At 33.8% G+C, this 22851-nt stretch overlaps 1 protein-coding gene across 1 annotated transcript in view; it reads left to right on the top strand.

The window, feature by feature from the left end:
- Positions 1-22384, top strand: part of LOC102765229 (low-density lipoprotein receptor-related protein 1B-like) — a 221897-nt gene extending 199513 nt beyond the window's left edge. The window contains exons 17-23 of the mRNA XM_015567146.1: positions 2544-2678; positions 3281-3410; positions 17679-17805; positions 18534-18685; positions 18984-19108; positions 20284-20655; positions 22377-22384. Coding sequence (XP_015422632.1) covers positions 2544-2678; positions 3281-3410; positions 17679-17805; positions 18534-18685; positions 18984-19108; positions 20284-20655; positions 22377-22384 — 1049 coding nt within the window. The remainder of the gene's footprint in view (positions 1-2543; positions 2679-3280; positions 3411-17678; positions 17806-18533; positions 18686-18983; positions 19109-20283; positions 20656-22376) is intronic.
- Positions 22385-22851: the final 467 nt, after the last annotated feature.

Genomic DNA, 22851 nt, shown 5'->3' with positions numbered 1-22851 from the left:
CCCGGGACCTTTCAGGCCGCAGGCCGATGCTCTATCCACTGAGCCAAACCGGTTTCGGCAAACATTTTTTTTTTTTTAAAAAAGAACCTTTTACTGGACAGCATTTGGCTTATTTCAAGAAGAGGAAATTCTGTTATTAGAGATGGTTGATTGAGGGGGATAGTGGAAGGATAGTGGAAGGGTGAGAGGGTGTGGAAGGATATGGGTAGGTCATGAATGTCAGAGAGTTTGGGTGGAGGGGAGAGAAGTTATCTCATTTATTTTTAAAAGGGCAACGATGGACTCTCAGTGGAGAAAAGACTCATGAGGAAATGGGAGTGCTGAGACCGAGTGGAACCTGGGCAATAAGTTAGGAGGCTATTGCATTGCTCAGGCAAGAGGTAATAGTGACTTCCATTACACTATAGAGACTAGAGAGGGTGAGAGGTGGTTGGAAGATGGATATGATTAGAAAGGACAATAAAAAGAGCCAAAACACCTGGTAAGAGGTTGAATATGAGACTGATTATGGATTAGATGTGAAGTGTGGGGAAAGTGATTAGGAACAATGTAAGGTTTTCAGCCTGTGAAACAAAGGGTGGAGCTGTCACTTATCCCACACTATAGCGGGGAAAGGTGCCATTGGAAGGCTGCAAAAGAAGCCAGTTTCAGACCCAGAATTTGCCTTTTGTTTAAGTGCAGATACAAAGCAGGCTATTGGATATATGGGTCTAATGTTTGGACTTGGGTTATAATGCTTAATGTTTATGCAAAAATAATGCTTATTTTTATGATTGATTTACTCTTTTAATAATGAAAACATTTTAACTGGTACTTTTACAAAATTGGAAAAGTCAAACAAATCTTTGCTTTCCAGATATATATTTGAAATGACATATTTGTTCTGGTTCAAACAATTGTGTTTCTGAATTAAATGTTGTTGAGGATAGGTGATATTTAGAATCATTTCTCAAATAAATAAAAATATTTCCACTATAATTCATTTGAAACAGAATTTCAAAACTTACTGATAAATGTTTTATTATACTAATTGCTTTTTCCTTACTCCCATAGTCTGTCACTGTGCCAGAGGGAAATTATATTGGTCTTAAAAAGATTTGTTCTACAAATGGCCATGTAGGTCACCACACAAACACTTACTTAGCTGGTGGCAAATATATTATTTAATGATTTGTCCCCAATGTGTTTCTGGTGGCTGTATTTAAAATCATTGGACTATAATTGCTACCCTTTATGCATATGCATGCACATGTATTTTATTTATAACTTTTAGAAACATTTTTCATTCAATAATCAAAAACACACTATATTTGAAGACTATAATAGCATAGAGCCATTCTTTAAGTATCTTTTAAGACTCTTTGTACAATGAGAGTTTGAAAAATAACCTAAGGTGTTTGTAGTTGACATTTGCTAAATTAGTGTCTCAGAAGGAATAATTAAATGATAAAGCATTTTAAAGACTTCATACATCTTGAATGATCTTATACTTAAAATAGCCTTTATATAGCTAAAACACCCTTATGTTTCTATTCTCTTTCTACTTTGAGACTTTATCGAGTTGATTATCTCCAGTAGTATTCTTTTATTTATTATTTAGTTAGAGGACTCAGACACAGGTATTAATGTGAAGAGAAAAATTGTTATCCAAAATAACATGGTTTGCTATCCATATGGCAAATTCATGGGGATAAGATAAGTATTTACTGAGTTTAAGTTAGAAAATGAAGAAAAAATAATAAAGGATGGGATAGGTCAGGGGTGGGCAACCTTTTTGTGAGTGTGTGCCAAAACCAGCAAAATCTCTGACTCAAAATTCTTCTGCGTGCCAACCCTAATTTTTTTTTTTTACACTGTACTAGGATAGAATGAACCACAATTACTTTAGCAACAACCCTAATTTTTTGAGAACATGTTACGCCTATTTGATATCTCTTATGGTGTATTATGTGAAGAACCTTGAAGAAATAATAAAATTCATTCGAGTGACAAAAACACAGTATATTATGATGAAAAATCCATTTATTTTTTAATGTATACATGTGCACTGATAGTCCAACAGAAAACCTTATGACTCCGTTTGATATTATCTTGTCTCCTCTCTTGTCAATCCACGTCTATGGTCTTTAAGATAACTTGTTATGTAAAATTATTTATTTACCTAAGATGCACCTAGAGTTTATTTATCTGAAAAATAAAAAAAGTCAATATTAAGAAAAAAATTGTAAATGGAAGATTATAAGGGTTTCTCATGCCAGCAAAAGTTACTGGCGTGCCATGTTTGGCACATGTGCCAGGGATTGCCCACCCCTGGGATAGGTCATTCCACATATATTTTAAAAACATTTAAAAATACATTTGACTAGGTTCTTTCATATTGTTTTATTATCTTCCTTACTATTTGTATTAGTGTATTATCCTGAAGAATACTTACTTATACATTACCACACCCGGGATATTAATTCCCAAATACTGACCCAATGTGATCCGCATTGATACTTTTTATAGTGTGTGTATTTTTTCTCTCTCTATCTTATCCATAGAAAATGATACCATCTACTGGACAGACATGGGCTTCAATAAAATTAGTCGAGTTAAAAGAGACCAAACTTGGAAAGAAGATATCATTACCAATGGCTTGGGAAGAGTGGAAGGGATTGCTATTGACTGGATTGCTGGTATAATCTATTACTTTTTCTGTGGTGTGTGTGTGTGTGTGTGTGTGTGTGTATGTGTATCACACCTATTTTTAAGAGCTCAAATTGCCTCATAAAAATTCTGAGTGACTCATAACAATTTTTTTTTGTAGCCAGAGAGGTAAATAGTCTCTTATTTTGGTCCTTATTCTTTATTGAATGCTTTTGAGCCTTTTGAAAAATGTTTTGTTTTGTTTTTAGAAGCAGATTATATAGTGTTAACTTTGCCCAAATCTACTGAGAGCTCCATGAGGCAGGTAGACAGAAGTGTTAACTTTTCTTGCCTGAAGTCTACAGAAAGCTAAAATATATTTCTCCTCTGGTTGAGAGAAGTTTTAACTAATTTTTAACATATAAGTGTATCATTACATGGTTTAAACTACAGGTATATGAGATGTAGGAAGTATTTGCATATTAGTTTATTTACAACTTTCTGCTGAGGAAATGTACACAATAAAAATATAGGAAGCAAATGATTTCTGGAGAGTTTATATAATGCTCAGAAAGTTAATAATTAGAGCCATAACTAATAAATAGTCTTCCTTCTCACAACGGTATCATAAACACATCTGTATTTCTTCTAGGTAACATATATTGGACAGATCATGGTTTCAACTTAATTGAAGTTGCAAGACTCAATGGATCTTTCCGTTATGTAATTATTTCCCAAGGCTTGGATCAGCCAAGATCTATAGCTCTGCACCCAGAGAAAGGGTAATTATAAATTTACATATCTCTTCTGAATTTTAAGTGAGTTTTCTTGTTTCATTAAAAATATCCATACTTGCACATTAATACTTCTTTTTAGTTATAATGTCTAAAAAAACCCAAAATACTCAAAAATAGCTTGCCTAAGCAGAAAAAAAGTTTATTTTCATTTGGTCACGTATATTTTAGTACATATTTGGTGGGATACATTTGTTATGCAGCTCTCTAATGTGTATGTAAATCCAAGTGAGTAGACCAATATGGACCTGGAGAGCATTATGCTAAATGAAATAAGCCAATCAGAAAAAAGACAAATATCACCTGATCTCACTCATACGTGGAATCTAATGAACAACATAAACTGATGGACAAAAATAGATCCAGAGACAGAGAAGCATCCAACAGAGTATCAAACCTCAGAGGGAAGGCAGGGGAGGGTGGGTCAAATCAACATGTTCATCCGAAGCCTTTTTTTCTTTGTTGTTTTTTCCCTTAGTTTCAGATAAGTATGTCTGTCTCCCGACATTTCCATTGGATGTGTTGAGGACACAAAAACTGTACATCAAAAATTATAATGAATGCAATCTGCCAAAAAGTTCTGGTGACTTTTTCTTTTAAATATTACCAATCTACCACACTCCATCTTTACAGCCTTAGCCCTAATTAAATCTGTTCTTTTCTTACACATATACCACTGCAGTTGATCTCCTAACCTTACAAAAGACTAGACTGAATTTTTTTAATTTTATGTAAACCTACTTAAAAACTTTCAAGGGATGCCCATTGAATTTTGTGTAAAGTCCAGAAATTTCTATTGTGATCCTTCTAAACAAGGCCTCTATCGTTTGCTACTGTTTCTTTGCTATCTCAGTCAGATAGCAAAGAAACTTGGACTTCTAAGTTTATAAAATATTTTCATATACACCCCATACTTTTCCATTCCCAGCCTTTGAACTGTCTCTTCCCATTACCAGCAGTGTTTTCCTTCCTACATTTACCTTGCAAAATGTTATTTATCCTTCCTTGGCTTTGCAAATACAGTAGATTTTTCTGTTATAGAACACCAAATACCAGTGCTTTCATTTTTATACATTCTGTGTACTCAAACATCCTTATGTATTTATATTTATACTAGTAGCTCTGTTCTCCACTAACTGGATAATGCCTCTACCCTTCACTATAACTCTATGAAAAAAGAGCCATGTGTGTTTGGTTTATTTCTCTATGCCCAGAATTTAGTGAAGAAGAAATGAGTTCATGCAGAGTTCTAACCAAACTACAAATTCATAAGCAAATAAATTAGTGTTTTTTAAGCCTTTAAAGTTGGAATGGTTTATTAAGGAATAATAGATAACTAGAACAAGATACGTCAGAAATCTTAACCTTCACAGGTCTAAAATTAAACTGAATATTTTTCTATAATTATGACTTCTCCATTGGTTGATGACAGTTCTGTTATTTCATTTGTTTAGGCCAAAAACACTTGATATCATCTTTGGTGCCTCTCTTGCCTACTCCATATCAATATACCAAGAATTCTGCTACTCTTGGCTTCACAATACATTCATACTCTACCTACTTCTTACAATTTTTATTGCTACCACCCTAGCCTGAGTTGTTATCACACTTGCCAATATTTCTGAATTATTGTGTACCGTCTTCTACCCTCATAGCCCTAACATCTGTTTTTCACATAGTGGCCTAGTCATTCTCTTGTAACTTAAGTAGCTGTCACTTCTTTGCTCAAAATTTACCAGAGGGCCCCTTTTCACTCTGTTTATAGCTCACAACAGCCAGGCCAACATAGCTCAATGGTTGGGCATCGATCTATGAACTAGGAGGTCATTGTTTGATTCCTGGTCAGGGCACATGCCCAGATTGCAGGCTCGATCCCCAGTGTGGGGCATACAGGAGGCAGCAGATCAATGATTCTCTCTCATCATTGATGTTTCTATCTCTCTCTTCCTTCCTCTCTCTGAAATCAATAAAAATATATTTTTTAAATGGTCTCTTCCTGTGTTACAGTATTTTTAAAATCTCTTTTTATATTATAATTCATAATCAAGCAATAAATCATTGTAGCCTCAATAGAGAACATTTTTGATCTAATTTTCTTTTTTATTTCTTATTGAAACCTGGTATACACCCTCAAGTTGTTATTCTAGACCTTATTTTCCTTTCAGATCTTTTCTATATCTACAGCCATCTTAGCATAAACTGTACCTACTACTCCCTATGATGATTGAGGACATCAGGCAAAGGAACCCACATATACTTCACTTTATGTCAGTTTGTTCAATGAACATTTATTGAGCAGTAGGTACCATGAAACAGGTCATGTCAGTACATCTCCGTTTCCTGATTCAATTCAGTACATTTTGACAAAACAGGGCTACTTACCATGTAAGAGACACTGGTGGGTACTGTGAAGTATGGTGGTATAAATAAAATGTTGCTTTTGTTCACAATGAGTTTTTTATTTAAACTTGTTGTTTAAACTTGATGTTTTAGTTAAAGAATAGTCTCATCTTGTAAAGTAAGACTCGTTTTCAGGCATAAAAAGACTAGAGCTACACAACTTAAGCTTAAATCTCATATCTAAGTCTCATGTTAAAGTAATAATTTCCATAAGGCCATTAGAAAATTATATTGAGTTTGAAGAGAAAAGAGATAGCATACAATTAGAGGAGTTAATAACCGTGAGGCTAATCGCAGCCCTAGTGGCGATCACTAAGGCTTTTTGAAAGAGACTTGAAGGAGAAAGTTTTCTGAGATGAAGTGGGAATATATTGGCAAAACAAAGGACATTAGCAAGAGTTTAAGTACATGACATATGTGTGCGAAAGAGTAGGTGATGCAGCTGGAAGATAAATTGGGGCCATAAAATAGACAATTCAGTTTTAACATTCAGTTTATTCACCAAGTGAAGTCTAAACTGGTTCTGGACCCTCTCTCCAAAACCTCTCCTCTGGTCCCAAACAACCCACATAAGAAGAGATCAGAAGTGTGATGAGAGTTTGTGGACTTTGTAGCATTCTTGAAATAGGGAATTTTTTCAAGTGCTTACTCATTATTTCAGGGAGAGTGTTATGGAGGAGTGGGGAGGGTTCTTTCTCTACTCACAGGCCAAGTGATGGGGAGAGATAGAAGCAAATATGTAAGGAGAAGACTAAAATAAATAGGTAAGAACAGTAAGTAAAAAATAAAAATAAAATGTGGCACTCTCTTACTGCAGGTCCTCAGACCAGGAGTCAGGTTATTAGAGAGGAAGAAGAAAAGTTTAAAATATATTTATGAGACTTAAGTTTGGATGTTGAAAGACCTGTTTTTTTATGCTTGAAAATTCATCTTAACAATATGATTCTGTTCTTTTAAGGAAAATTGTCCTAAAAGTACTGGATTCTTCCTAAGATATCAAATTTTGAAGAAGAGATGTTGAATAGAGCATAAATGGAATCAGGAGTTGAATAAATATGAAGTCTCTTCCTACTTATCCCAACAGAGCTCCAACTCTGCAATAAACCATGGTAGTGGAAGAGATTATCCAAGAAAGAGTACAGACATAATAAGTCTGAACATAATAAGTCTGAACAAAAATAAAGGATGTTTACAGTTAGAGGATGAATTGTTGGGTGGGGGGATGAGGCAAGAAAATCAACAATAAGAAGAGACAGAGAGAGAGAGAGAGAGAGAGAGAGAGAGAGAGAGAGAGAGAGAGCCATTTCAAGTCTGCAGATAACTACTGTGTCATAGAAGTCAAGGGAAGGGAGTTTTAGGAAGATTTTTACATCAGCAATAAAGAGATTAGGAGGCATAAAATCAAAGAACAGAGCATGCAATTGAGGAGTATGATGCTATTGTTAGTTGTTAATTTCAGGAGATTGCTAAGGGCAGAAGCCAAATACTAGTCTAAGTAATTAATAAGTGAAAGATAATTAGAAAGTGGAGTTAGCAGATTTAGACTGCAGTTATAAAAACTTGGACAAGGAAGAGAACGAGGAGAAAATAGAGGAGTGTTGAGAGATAGTAAGGTATGTAGAAAGTTTTTCTTAGTATGGGAGTCAGGTAGTACTGCAAATATTCATAGGAAGAAGGGGGGGAAAACCAGCAAAAAAAAAAAAAAAGAGGGAGAAAATGCACATGAAGAGGAAACAAATTCCAGGGATTGCAGGAGGAGCCTTGGCAAGGAAGAAGCAATAAGATGGACCAGAAATAATAAGTGACAGAAGATAGATAGATAAAATCTGCATCTTACATCAGGTATTTCAAAAATTGTTAGTATTGGAAATAGAGCATTTTCACTGATAACTGAGCTTAGTTTGTGTCCTTGCTTATGTAATGCAGGGGCAAAAGAGAGATGTAGGTTCCTGGAGCGTGATGAGGGACTAGGGGCTGGGATATTCACAGGATCATCAACCTGAGTCATAAGCTATGTCAGCAGTGGAGAAAGAGGATCGCAAAGTTGTCAGCAAGTAGGAAAGCAGTTAAATAATTTTTGTGGTTAATTGCGGTACAGTGATGATCTGATGGTGTGGGAAAATGAAATGTCTGAGTTCATACTGCGAATGTTTGGAAAGAAGTGAATGTAACTGCAGACAAAGTTTTCTTCTTTTACTAAAATTTACTTTTCCATTTTTATTCTGGACACAATGGTATCTGTTTCCTCAGGCAACTGATCGGATAACTATGCTTTTCAAATCTATCATCTTTAAATGGTTTCTTTCAATGAAGTCTTTCCCTTTGCTTTCAAAGAGGCTCAGATTCCTCCTATTTGAAAAAACAACACACTGATACCTTATTTCTCCACATCCGTCTACTTCTTAACTTCATAGAATAGAGATCAATACCCATGTTTCTACATTGAACTTCTGAAATGGATTTTCAGCTTCTGTTCATTCCAGACATTTCTAGATTTACCAATAGTGGAAGACAAATATTTTTTTCCAAGTTTCGCATCATTTGCCTTCTCCTTGAGACTTCTTTTTTCATTAATTATCCACTCAAGAATTTACTTCCTCTGTTACCTTCTCTAACTCTTAGTTTTCTTGTTCTCTCTGACCTCCTCCAGACCTGTCTTCTAAGCATTGTATATCATCTCTGATCATTTTTCTCCTCATTTAAGTCTTTGAATGCCATTATCTCTCTTGCTATATTTATCTTTTAAACTTATTTTTATGTCTTTATATTTTAATAACTACATTGCATTCCTTTCCTAACCATGGCATCTCTTTTGATTTTGTCATGTTCTTTGCCCTGGCAAGATTGAAACTTACCTTAGATTTTCTGTAGTTTCTCATCACCAATTTCTCTCGGTTAAATCCTGTCAGTTCTTCTTCCCAAATGTCTTAGATTTTATATTTCTCTCCATTGCAACTATGAGCTCAGCACTGACTCAGCTGGAGGATCTCAGTAAATATTTTTTGTTTCTTAATTCGAGCCCCCAAAACAAGATTTACATTTTTTCCCACAAAACAAGAAATCTTTGACTCTGTAGCAATATTTTAAACATTATTTATCTCTATAACTTCACTCCTTCTTAAAAATATTTCTTAAGTATTACATAAATCACATGGATTGATATTTGTCTGGATTCACAGTTCAGAATCAATATGCCTTTTAAAATATTAAGCTTGCTTTCAGGAAGTGTTTACTCCTGCTTGGAAACATTACCGATATGTTTCTCCCTATACATTATCCACATGTTATGTTTCTCCCTATACATTATCCACATGTTTACTGACTAGAGTTCAGTGTGGGAGAAAAAGGCTTGAAATTATCAGCCTGTATAACTTTTTCAAAGATTGATTTTCAGGTAATATTAGATAGACATTTAAGTGTCAAAATTTACATCATAGGGATAAAGTATAGCATTTTGTTATTCTGTTTGAAGTTAAATTATGCCAAGTGGTATTGCCAAAGGAAAAGGTGAAACATAACGGAGTAAATTAACTGAATTCAGGATATAAATATGCTTTGAAAAATGGACATGAAACCTGTTTTCAACAATGGAAACTTGAAGTCTCTTAAAATGTAGCCAGTTGTAAAATAGAAAGTATATATGAATTTATCAATGGGGGAAAAAAGGAGACATATGTACTACTATTTGTAATATGTTAAACAAAAATGAATTAATTAATTAAAAAAGAAAGTATATATGAATTTAGTTCGGCTTTAAAAATTTAGTTTCTTTCCTCCATTGACTTACTTTAGTAAGCCATCACTTTCTTTTAAAAAATTGAAATGTAATAATTTTCATTATGCCAAAAGTCATTTTCTACTTACAACAACAACAACAAAATATGTATAGGAATTCACAGTATGATGCTGAAAAAGTTGGATAACTTTCCATGGAATATGATCTCTAATTGAGCACAAATATTCAGTAATTTTGTTTTCTTTTGAGGCACCAGAATGTACATTGCTTCTCTTAAATTAACTTTCTATTTCTAATACTATAAGTTGCTAAAAGGCATTTCTTTCCAGTGCAAAGATTCAGCTTGACAATGGCTCTCCCTGTTCAAGCACTTATTGCCAAATGATCTTTGATTGATTATATATGTATATGCACATATATAAATATGTATATGTACGTGCTTAACAATATGCAGAAGGCCTTGAAAGACAGCTTAACATCTGTTGAGCTAGCAAGAGTGTAGTTAAATTTAACATCATTTTCTACAATTTATTTTGAATTTTATGTCAAGGCAACACCTATAAAAATGAAATGGAATTAAATTTGATTTACAAAAGAAATAATAGTGGAAACCACATGCTAGTACATAATCTTAAGATACCATGATGTTCAGGTAACTTAGGAATACCACAACCATGCTCCAGATCATAGCCACCTCTCTCTACATGTCTCTGAGCCAGGCATATAAAATTATGAAGGCAAATGAAAGAAAAGTGCCACACTATTTTCCATTAGAAATTTTCTCAAAAATTCTACTGCAGGCACCACCCTTCTTTCAAAGCTAGTTGTCTCACTCACCTAGTCTTTTCCAATATGCTGCATTCTCTTTCCTCAAACATGATCTTAGATTTTATCTCTCCATCTAAAAAGATGGAAGAAGGACAGGAAATGATCAAGATGCCCTGAACTAAAACTGTAGCTGTGTGGCTGGCTGCAAAGAATGGCCAGAAGTTATGCCACCTCTCACTGCAGGAGGGAGCCCCTGGCCCAGGCCACCAGAAACATGTTGAACGGACACCAAAGATAGTCACACACCAATACAATACCTTTTCCTAATTTTTCAAGGGATCTGACCCATAAAAAACGCAGTAAAAGGGTAAAGAGAAGTTTGAAAGATACATTTCCTTATTTACTTATAGACATTGCCTCAGGTTTTTTTCAATGCAGAATATCCAGCATAGATTATTTCTAACATATAAGAAAGATTGGAGATCATGAAAAATATGTAAAATTTCTGTATAATATTTTAAGAATTATAAATAAGCTTATGATTACTAGGATTCTGGGATCTAAGAGGCTAGGTGTTAAATATTTCATAGGGAAACATCAAATATTATATATTGAAAATACCAAAACTTAATCAAGATTATTCACTCAAGAACACAAAAATGTAAATAGTAAGATAATGTCATATATGTATAAGTACATGCATATATATGTATTCTCTAAAATGAGAGGATGGGGAGTGAGGCAGTGCACAAACACATAAATAAAATAAGGAGTTAAATCTAATACAGGATCATATACCTAATCTGCTGTGGGATTACAGGTGCCCCCAAATTGTTTCTTTGTTAAGAATTTTTTCCTCTACTTCTTCAGCATTGTCTGAGCAACACTATTTTTTGTTTTATATAAGAAATAATCGCTTTATGTAATTATTCAATATCACAAAATAGTAAATGTAGAAGGATTCTAATGTAAAACTTAAGAAAAACCAGCACCAGAATGAGAACTGTAAAACAAATAACTTATAAATAATTATAAGCTTAAAGAGAAAGAGAAACAACTCAGATGGCCCGTACCTTTATTTTAGCTCATAAATTAATTTCTGAAGTTGTTTATAGGAATGACAACTTCTCTTACCACAGCACTTCAAAAATGTTAGGGTTGAAGCCCCTATAATTTCATGATTTACAACTAGCCAGTTTTAGACATTTTTGTTAGCATTTTTCTCAGGTAATTACTTACCCATTTGCCTCTGTCATTGAACAGTGAGCTGCATGAGCATGAAACCCCATTTATTTTGTATCATCACCACCCAGCACATAATAGATACTTAACATTTGTTGAATGAGTACATGACTGAAATCAAATAATATATTTGAGAACTATCCACCAAAGTACCCGCAACAGGAGAGAGAGATTGGAAACCAGAGATCCTGTGTACAGACTCTACTTGCTGTCCTCAGAGCTGCCGGAGAGGAGGAGCGTGGCTGCGGGAAGGGTCGACAAGAACTAGAATTTATAGTGAAAAGTAGCTTTTGGCTTTGCCGCCTGGCACCACCGAAGGACGAGGCCTTGTGTTTGCCTGCAATTAGGAAGAACTCTAATGGGAAGGCAGTCATTTCCAGGCACCGGAAGAAAGAAAGAAAGAAAGAAAGAAAGAAGAGGGGTGGGAAGGGGAGGGGAGGGGAGGAAGAAGAAGGGGAGGAAGAAGGAAGGAAGGAAGGAAGGAAGGAAGGAAGGAAGGAAGGAAGGAAGGAAGGAAGGAATGAAAAGTACTGTATTTAGACTCTCTTCCTTTTATCAGAATGTCCTGTGGTCTGTGGTTGAGTTCTTTGTATATTACTGGAGCCTCTATGCAATAGTATCTCTTTCAGGACTTGAAAGTGATTTGGAATTGGCATGTAATACTTTGTCAAAACAAAACCACATAAAAGAATACAAATGAAATGTAACAAAGCCCTTACAGAAATAGAGAAGGTTTTGCATTATACCATATTTTTCATAGGGGATGAAGGATTCAATTTATATATTTGTGAAATGTATTCAAACTTTTACAATATTATTTTGTTTATGTGCTGAAGATGGAGACATTGACATGTTGGCTTATAAGGTATTCAACTGGTATGAGATATGAGTCTAGTAAAACTGATAAAACATTTAAAATTACAAGCAGTGTTTGTTCAAAGGCTGATGCTCACATACAGTCTTCCGTGGTCGGCAAACTGCAGCTCGAGAGCCACATGTGGCTCTTTGTCCCCTTCAGTGTGGCTCTTCCACAAAATACCACATGCAGGCGCGCATGTACAGTGAGATTGAAAATTCGTGGCCCATGCACAGAAGTCGGTATTTTGTGGAAGAGCCACACTGAAGGGGCCAAAGTGCCGCATGTGGCTCGCGAGCCGCGGTTTGCCGACCACTGGTCTAGCTGCTATTGCTAATCTGTAATCGTGTGTGTGTGTTTGGTCTTACTTTTTGCATATATATTAACTAACACATGGTTGACCCCCAATCTAGCAACCTAGCAGAGGACACAATGACATTCTTGATTGTCTTCTTCACCAAGGCAAGAGAATTGCATAATCTTCAGTTTTGTGCCAGCATGATAAATTTTAGTGATCTCAGGTTTTCTTTAACTTATCTGATAAAATATCTAAGTCATGCTCCCTTAAAAAAAGGAGTATGAATTAGAAGAAATGGCAAGTCCGTTGTAAAAATTGCAACCCAGATCTGTGCTCCAGGGAAATAGTTTAGCAGTCAACAAAGATAATATTAAATTCAAAGAAAAGAATTGATTCGAATCAGTTGGTTTTCACTATTTTTTATATATCTAAAATGTAAGAACCGCATTTATTTGTTTTTTTATTGATTAAGATATTACATATGTGTCCTTATCCCCCCCATTGCCCCTCACCCCGCTAGTGTCTGTGTCCATTGGTTAGGCTTATATGCTTGCATACAAGTCCTTTGGTTGATCTCTCTCCCTTCCTCCCACCCTCCCCTGCCTTCCCTCTGAGGTTTGATGGTATGATCGGTATGATTGATGCTTCTCTGTCTCTGGATCTGTTTTTGTTCATCAGTTTATGTTGTTCTCTATAATCCACAAATGAATGAGATCATATGATATCTATCTTTCTCTGACTGGCTTATTTTGCTTAGCATAATGCTCTCCAGGTCCATCCATGCTGTTGCAAATGGTAGGAGTTCCTTCCTTTTTATAGCAGCGTAGTATTCCATTATGTAGATGCACCACAGTTTTCTAATCCACTCATCTGCTGATGGGCACTTAGAGTGTTTCCAAATCTTAGCTACTGTAAATTGTGCTGCTGTGAACATAGGGGCACACATATCCTTTCTAATTGGTGTTTCTAGTTTCTTGGGATATGTTCCTGGAAGTGGGATAACTGGGTCAAATGGGAGTTCCATTTTTAGTTTTTTGAGGAAACTCCATACTGAAGAACCACATTTAATACTATTTCTTTTTTAACAATTTATTTGGTGCATTTAAATTTACTTTTGCAAATTGTTTTTATTGACTGATATTTTTTTTGAGAGAGAGAGATCACTTTGTTGGTACACTTATGTATGCATTCATTGGTTGATTCTTGTATGTGCCTTGACTGGGAATGATGACACCTGCCGCTTTGGCATGTGAAGAAGATGCTCTAACCAACTGAACCACTTGGCCCCGCCATTTTTAACAATTTAGACTTATTCATCCTTAATTTTTTTTATTTTATTGATTAAGGTATTACATATCTCACCTGTTCCTCCCAGTGGACTCCCTCCCCACACCCCCAGCACATCCCCCCTACCCCCCAGTGTCTTGTGTCTATTGGTTATGCTTATATGCCTGCATACAAGTCCTTCAGTTGATCTCTTACCTTACCCCTCACCCTCCCTTCCCGCTGTAGTTTGACGTCCCTTACACTTCTTTACCGCCCCCCCCCCACTAAAGTCGGAGCTCTGTTTCCACGTAGCCTTATTTCACAAAAATACTTTATTTGAAATTATTTGAGGACACTTATAATGCCTTGAACATATATTTTTCAGTTTGATTCTAATTATGACATAAAAATGATTTGTTTTTTCGATATAAGTGTACCTGTGTGTAAACTAATTCTGATACCATATAATTGTTCTATAACTTCAATAAACTTTGGATTCTGAAAGTGTATGCAAGGCTTTTGGTAGCAGTCCCACTGCAACCAAATGCAGTCTTTTAAATATTATCCAAATGTCAGTAATTAATTAGAAATTAACTCATGGTATGTATCCATTGCACATTTTTCTGCCAATATCTTCTGGGTCTAGTGAAAACAATAGGCATATCTGTGTTATGATGACTTCTGTTAGTATTTATATAATTTTTCAAAAACACTTTTGAATATTCCTTGTTACATTTTGAATTTTTAAATTCTGTGATTGTAAGCCTTTGTAAATAAGGACATTTTCTGTTTAGGACAAATTATTATTGAGAGAAACTTCAATATTGTCACGTAATATTTGATTTGGATGATTTTGAGAATTTCTGTGTCTAATAAAACCTCAGGAAGTATTTTGAGGGCTAGATTTATCAAGCTAACACTCTAAAGGCAAATTTGTTGGCTGTAGTATACAATCCAGCAAACTTTATTACAGCAAAATTTGAACTAGAATGGGGAAAACACTATTATGTAATACCATCCATGAATCTTTCCATGAATCGCAAAAAACCAGAGACAAGGAATTTAATTTCTTCCCATTGCCAAAGATCATACTTCGATACAAATACTCCGTTCATTAAAAACATCTCAAGTACATCTATGTAAATTACTATCTTAAATAAGTTTCTCTCTGCAGTTTTATATGCCTGGAGAGTGGTTTCTAAATTTGGTTTATAATCCCTAAAGGTTCTCAGAGTCTTAATTCTATTCAACTCTTTACTTTCAAGTTCAGTTTATGGAGCAAACAAATTATTTTTTCCCTAACATTTATAAAATGTTGCTTAATTTTGGTAGGTGTACAATCCTTTGATTTTATTTAGTTGGTTAATTATTTGGCCATAAAAGTGATTCTTGCTGTCAGAGTTGGCTTCATATATTATGATAGTTTACCAAATCACCACTCAAAATTTGAGTAAAATCTGTATTCAAGATAATTTTATTTTGAATAAATTGTATCCTTAATTTTATTGCCATTCACCTAAGACTTCCTCATGGATATAATGACTTTTAAATGAATAGGGACTATTTGGGGAGGCAAGAGAGAAACTTTTTCTCTAATACTAATAGCTTTTACATGTTTTGTTTTGTTTTTAGTATGAATATCTTTGTTATACATTTAATTCCTAAAGAAGAATAGAATTTTATAAACGATTATTATTCTGTGGTATTATAGTTACATTTGGTGACACAACGTATCATAGAGAGGGCGTACAGTCCTGAGTTAGCAAAGCCGGAGTGCAGTTCCTGGCGTGGACCCTTATCAGCACTGTGACTGTGGAGCATTCACGTCCTGAACTGCAACTTTTATAGCTCTGAGAATTAGGGTTAAATATGTTATTAGATTAATCAACCTACTCAAAATAATATTGTATTATTTACTCATTTAGTTCATTTGAAAGCAGACTATTATTAAATAAAAGGTATGTAATACATATTCCCAGCCATTTTTGAGCTTAATAGTATGTGATAGTAGATGGAAAGAATTAGATTGAATAAGTAATCATATGTCTATCTTGGCTTCCAAAATGCCTCCTTCCCAGTATAACATCCGCTGCCATTCTAAAACAACGACTGACTGTTCATTTTAAGAGCATTGTTATGCTAAAATTTGTCCTCAGAATGTTAAGTGGAGCAGTACATTTTACTTCCCAGTTAAATACTTATTTTAAATAATTTTAATGTAATAAGTCCCTCTTAAAGTTTTAAAAAGCTTACCTTTAATACAAGTATAGATATTTTTGTGCTTGCTTTATCCCAGATCTAACCAATAAAATATTAATTGTATTTCTGCTATAAAGGTTTTCCTTTCTGATTTGTAGACTTTATAAATATGAATTAAACTGTATTCTAAATAATATACTTGGGATTTTAGCCACACCTCTTTTTTTGCCTGGTTATGAAAGTCCAAACATTTATTTTACACAAAATTTTCAGGAAAAAAGTCAACTTTTAAAATAAATTAAAACAATATGCATAAAGGGAATACATATATTTTCATATACTTTGTGTCTTTTTTCATGGATTAATAATTACTGCATCAAGTGGATATAAAATATGAATGGAGGCCTTTGATTTTTCTATATGCAATCTCATTTTCTTCTGTTGTATATGATCTATCATATATATGTATTCAAATATGCACAGAATACACCCCACTTATATGAATTAATAATTGCCATAGTTTTCTCAGTTTTAATCAATGCTTTTATCTAGCAGTTGAATAAAAACTTCAGTTGACATAATTTAGAAAGGATGGATCTTACTTATATGAAAGCATGCATTTCTGTATTGTATTATAAATACTTTATTTGTTGAAAGAATGAGTAAAAGAAAGCAGCGATTATGTGCCTTTTGTTTTCCTACAATTTACTTTTCAGTGCTGTTTTATTACAGCGTGCTCTAGATTTTCTTTCTGTATTTTATTTTCTGACACCTTCCTTCCACAGTACATTTTGTATTACAAAATTGCTAAAATAAGAATGTCTTCTTTTATATAAATCAGTATTTTAACATGCTTAACAAGATAATTTTTAAAATTTAAATAAGGATAATTAAATTTAACAGTGGACAAAATGAAAAGTCATGATATAATCACATATACATCATAAATTAAATATTTACTACCACTAATTTTCATTTTTAAAAATATTCTAGTTATCTACTGCTATAGGTATAGCAATGAATAAACAAAAGATCACTGTAGTCATTGAGCTTATAGTTGGGGGTGGCAAAAATATTAATAAAAAATAGCAATACAGAAATACAAGTTTTAATTTGCCAGTCTCATCCATCTATGACATGAAGCAGATTACATGGTGCAATAATCAGAGAGAACACTGAAGGTTTCTTGAAGGAAATGATGTTTGAGATATAAAAAAAACACACAAGGCAAGCTGGGTGCAAAAGAGAATTTCAGATAGGGAGTGGCATGTACTGAAGGCATTTGTTAGGATTTGAATTCATCCACACCTTCTATGAATGCTTAAATATTTTTTATAGTAAAAATATTTTATTGCAACCAAACACACGTGTATACTGATTTCTAGGATGCATTATTTTTATTTGTTAGTATGAATGTTACTGCTGTTATTAATAATATATCTTTTTTTGTGCTTATCTGCATACTACTATAAATCAACAACTTAATTCCAGCTACTTGTTCTGGACTGAATGGGGACAGATGCCGTGCATTGGGAAGGCTCGCTTAGATGGCTCAGAGAAGGTTGTCCTCGTAAGCATGGGAATCGCATGGCCTAATGGCATCTCCATTGACTATGAGGTCTGTTGGATTTTCTTTCTTAAATATTTAGAGTGCATTAACTGCCACCTTGATTAATCCTCTTTTAGCATTCTCTTATTTTCTCAATAAGACAATCAAACAGAATACACCCCACTTTATCTGAATTAATAATTGCCACATTTTTCTCAACTTTAATCAGTGCTTTTATCCAACAGTTGAATAAAAAATTCAGTTGACATAATTTAGAAAAGATGGATCTTATTTATATGAAAGCATGAATTTCTGTATTTATTACAAATATTTTATTTGTTGAATGAATGAGTAAAAGAAAACATTGACTATACACCTTGTGTTTCCTATAGTCTACTTTTCAATGTTTTATTACAGCATGCTCTAGATTTTCCTTCTGTGTTTTATTTTCTTCCACATTACATTTCACATTACAAAAGTGCTAAAATAAGAATGTCTGCTTTTGTATAAATCAATATTTTAAGATGATTCTCAAGATAATTTTTAAAATTTGAATTAGAATTATTATATTTAGCAGTGGACAGAATTGAAAGTTATGATGTATTCACATATACATCATAAATTAAATATTTAATACCACTAATTTTCATTTTTAAAAAGACTCTAGTTATCTACTGCCATAGGTATAACAGTGAGTAAACGAGTAAAGATCACTGTACTCATTGAGCTGACAGTCTTACTTCCTCAATAAAACAATCAAACACAGCTTGTAATGTTACTTTTCAATTGATCTTTAGGAAAATAAATTGTACTGGTGTGATGCTCGCACAGACAAAATAGAAAGAATCGACCTTGAGACTGGAGGGAATCGCGAGATGGTGCTGGCAGGGAGCAATGTGGATATGTTTTCAGTTGCCGTCTTTGGGGCTTACATCTACTGGTCTGACAGGTAATTTATTTTTTCATGAGCCTTTGAGACTCAGAATGTTATTTCAGTGCCCGTTAGTTGCTTTACCCTTGTAGGATTAGCCATCCCCTAGCAAGGTCAGGAAAAGGATTTCACAAAACCTTGTAATTTCCACAGGAAAGGCCGGCCACTCTTCCTCTTCTAGGCTCAACCGTTTCAATGTCACAGATGAAGAGTTGATTTCTTTCCCTTTTGCTGGGATATCTGTTATCTTGAGCTTAAATAACTGACTTGGTTTGAATCAAAGAATGTTGATCATGTATGTTCATCTTCTCGTCAGAGCACACGCCAACGGGTCCATCAGGAGGGGCCACAAAAATGATGCGACAGAAACCATAACCATGAGAACGGGGCTTGGAGTCAACCTGAAGGAGGTTAAAATCTTTAACCGAGTAAGAGAGAAAGGTTAGCCTTCTCGTATAATAAATATACTTCATGCTATTTCTTTCTCTCATTTCTTTTTAACATTTATCAAACTGAGGTTAGGGATTAATTCATATTTGAGTCCAAAACCTCACAGCCCTTTTTTTTTTTTGAGGGAGGAGGTGGGGTGTCTAATTTCTTACAAAAGTTATATAGTTGCTTAAAAAAATAAATGCATAATAGTTCATATATAGATATATTTGCTCAGGACAGTTTGTGTATATGGGCAGATTATATTCCTGGTATGATTTCAGTATAGTTTGGGCTAAGTAATACAGAAAAACTTGATACACATAGTCAGTGAAAAAAATACAAAGCAAATTGGGATATTAGAGAGTAAAATGTTTGTTTTTATTATATTTTAACATATAAAGTAATTATGGCTCCAGAAGTTTGCTGTTAATGTGAAATATTTCCAAAGTCATCACTTCTTTAAAATGTGTATTTTGAAACTGATATGACAGTGATTTGGATATTTTTTTAAAAATTACCTCCATTAAAATAATATTTGGTTTATGTTCATTAAAATAAATTGCATTTAATTTTCTTCATATTCAAAGAAAGATATAATACTTTTGAAGATGATGATGGATTCACAGAGAATTAGTCTGATGGAGAAACCTTAATAACATATTACATCTTCACTCAAAACTGGAGTAAAAACCTTATTCCCAATATTCTTAAGATGTTAGGCACATGGGAGCCGTAAATTCCTTTGATACTTAATGTACTTTGTAGAGACAGAGAATTATGTAGTGCATGATTTTTTTGTAAATTCACTTCATGTTTTTAGTTAATCTGCTACTTATGCTAAAGATTGCAGTACATATAACTTACTATATTTTCAGTATTAAGTTTCAAAAAAGAGTTACACACTGAACTAGCAGATTAAGGGAAATTCTAATTGCTTGTATTTGGATGGTGAGGGAAGTAGAAGAATGTGATCTTTGAAATAAGAAATCAGAGGTTTTAAGGTTGTGTGACTTAAAAACTCAGCACTTTATAGTATTTGGTTTCTGTTGGCCATTTTTAATTTAAGAATAAAAACAAAATATTCAATATTAATTTTTTAATATTTATATTAGCAAAATATATTTGGAAAACAAAAGAAAGATATAAATATGCGTGTGTCTGTGTTATCCCTTTTCAATCCTTAGGGACCAATGTTTGTGCCAAGGACAATGGCGGATGCCAGCAACTTTGTCTCTATAGAGGAAATGCCCGGAGAACTTGTGCTTGTGCCCATGGTTCTCTGGCAGAGGATGGAGTCACTTGCCGAAGGCATGAAGGCTATTTGCTGTATTCAGGGAGAACGATATTAAAAAGCATACATCTTTCTGATGAAGCCAATTTAAACTCGCCAATAAGGCCATATGAGAACCCACATTATTTCAAGAATGTCATAGCCTTGGCTTTTGACTATAATCAACAAAGAAGAGGTACCAACCGAATTTTTTACAGTGATGCACACTTTGGAAATATACAGCTCATCAAAGATAACTGGGAAGACAGACAAGTAATTGTTGAAAGTAAGTACAAGAATTTATTTTAAAATACTTTGATGGAAACGAGTATCCTTTGGATTAGTAGAGAAATTAGAGTGGTAATTCCATGGAGGAATAACATTTTCCTAAAGTTTATATTCAAGAATTAATGCAACTAGATTATCCAACCCCCCAAAAGTCAAAGAAATAATTAACTGCTAGCATGTACAGCAAGCATGTTAAACTCGAAGCCTGCAGGCTGCATGCCTCATTTATTTGGCCTGTATTAGCCTTTGAGTTTGACATGCTTGACAGCATATACATTATGATTATTTGCCTCTAATCGTGGAACTTTCAATATATTCCCTCATAATGTTTCTTATAAATACTAGTAAGTAGATTAAAATTCATGGAAAATGATTTTCAGTATAAAACTTACTAATTTTATTTCACTGGATAAAAGTATATCTTTAAGAATATCTTCTTTTTAAAAGAAGATATTCTTAATTATTTCAGTGAATTTGTTTTCTCAAATCTTTTAATATATATAGTAAATATACATACATGTACAGTCTTGATAAGAAAATGTTATTAAAAGAAAGACTTTATTATTTTTAAATACTTTAAATATTTATTCAAGCGTAATATTGTGTAGATTGTCCATTTATAATTTAAAGAAACCTTTTTCCTATCATCCAGCTTTTACAGGGACTATCTTCATATTCTTCATACAGCATCTCTCTTTTTTCTATCTTTATGTGATTTCTGTATATTCCCCACTTTTCCACTTTCACTATACTAGGATCAATCACTTTTGTTACATTTTAAATTGTAAAATACTATATATTTTTATTATAAAGGCTTCAAGTTATATGGGCTTAAAAATGATCATTCTGCCTCTACATACAACATTGATTCAATTTATTTACTCATAATTGAAGATTTTTATGCCTCTGGAATTTATTATGCATGTGTGTGAGTATTGTTGGTAGTTACAAAAAATAGAATGATCCTATATGCATTATTCAGTTGCTTTTTTCCCAACTATAATATATCTTGAAAAGCTTTCATTTCAGTACATACGGCTGCATCTTATTCTTTTGAAAACCTGTTCCTAATTCTATACTAAGGATGAAGTAATTTACTTAATCATTTGCTTATTGATAAACATTTAGGCTGTTTCTGGTATCTCATCATTACTTACAATGACACAGTAAACATTTGCACATATAAGTATGTGTATTCACATGTATGATATTTTTAGCATAAAATCTTATGAATAATAGAATTGTAAAGTCAGTGTTTATTTTATTATTTTATAGCTGATTGAATTTCTCTCGAAAAAGACTATATCATTTTATGTTTTCATCCATTATCTATAAAAACCTATTTTGCCTTTTGCCAACAATGATTTTCTTTTTTTTTAAATTTCTTTATTGATTAAGGTATTACATATGTGATTTCTATCTTATGACTAAAAAATAAAAATGTCAACACATATTAATATACATTTTCCTGCTAACATATAAGCTCCAGCATCTAATTCTATGTTTACTCATATAAAAATAGATATTTCAGATCAAACTTTGTACTGTACACCCCATGCTATATGTGCCACTGCTCAATTTGTTCTTTCAACATTTAATATCCTTCACAATCCATTTTGTTTGTTCAGATCCTATAGAGCCTTTCCAAAAGAGTTCAAGTATATACTTTATAAACATATTTACTATACAAATATACATTCTTATTCTTTTATTCCCTAGGTTATTGATAACTTCACACCAATTTGTATATTTTAGCACATACCATTTTGATGGTGTGTGTGTGTGTGTGAAAATACAACTATAACAGTACTGGTCACAGAGTTCAGATGTATTTGATTCTTTGGGAATATCTATATGAAGTTTACATTATAATATGCTTTGGTCTTCCATTTTCCTAGACGTATGCAATTCAGAGTTGGAAGTGTTCATATTATATCCATAATATATTAATGAACTTATTCATTTGTTGTGCTCCCGACAGAGGCACGCATAGGCAGGAGCTGGTGGGCGGGCACTTCCGCCCCCCGGGGAAGTGTGCGTAGGCCTGCCCAGCACTAAGGTCACACTGCCTCAGAGGCTGAGGCTGCTCTGAAGGAAGGCATGTGCAGGCCTGCTGTGCCACCTGGCCCAGAGGGGGGCATCATGATGGGGGAGGCCCCCCCCCCAGCAGATTTGCACACAGGCCCATAGCACC

Source organism: Myotis davidii, unplaced genomic scaffold (genome assembly GCF_000327345.1).
Source record: "Myotis davidii unplaced genomic scaffold, ASM32734v1 scaffold560, whole genome shotgun sequence".
NCBI lineage: Eukaryota > Metazoa > Chordata > Mammalia > Chiroptera > Vespertilionidae > Myotis > Myotis davidii.
The sequence above is the reverse complement of the archived record's forward strand: the minus strand, read 5'-3'. Positions and strand labels throughout refer to the sequence as shown.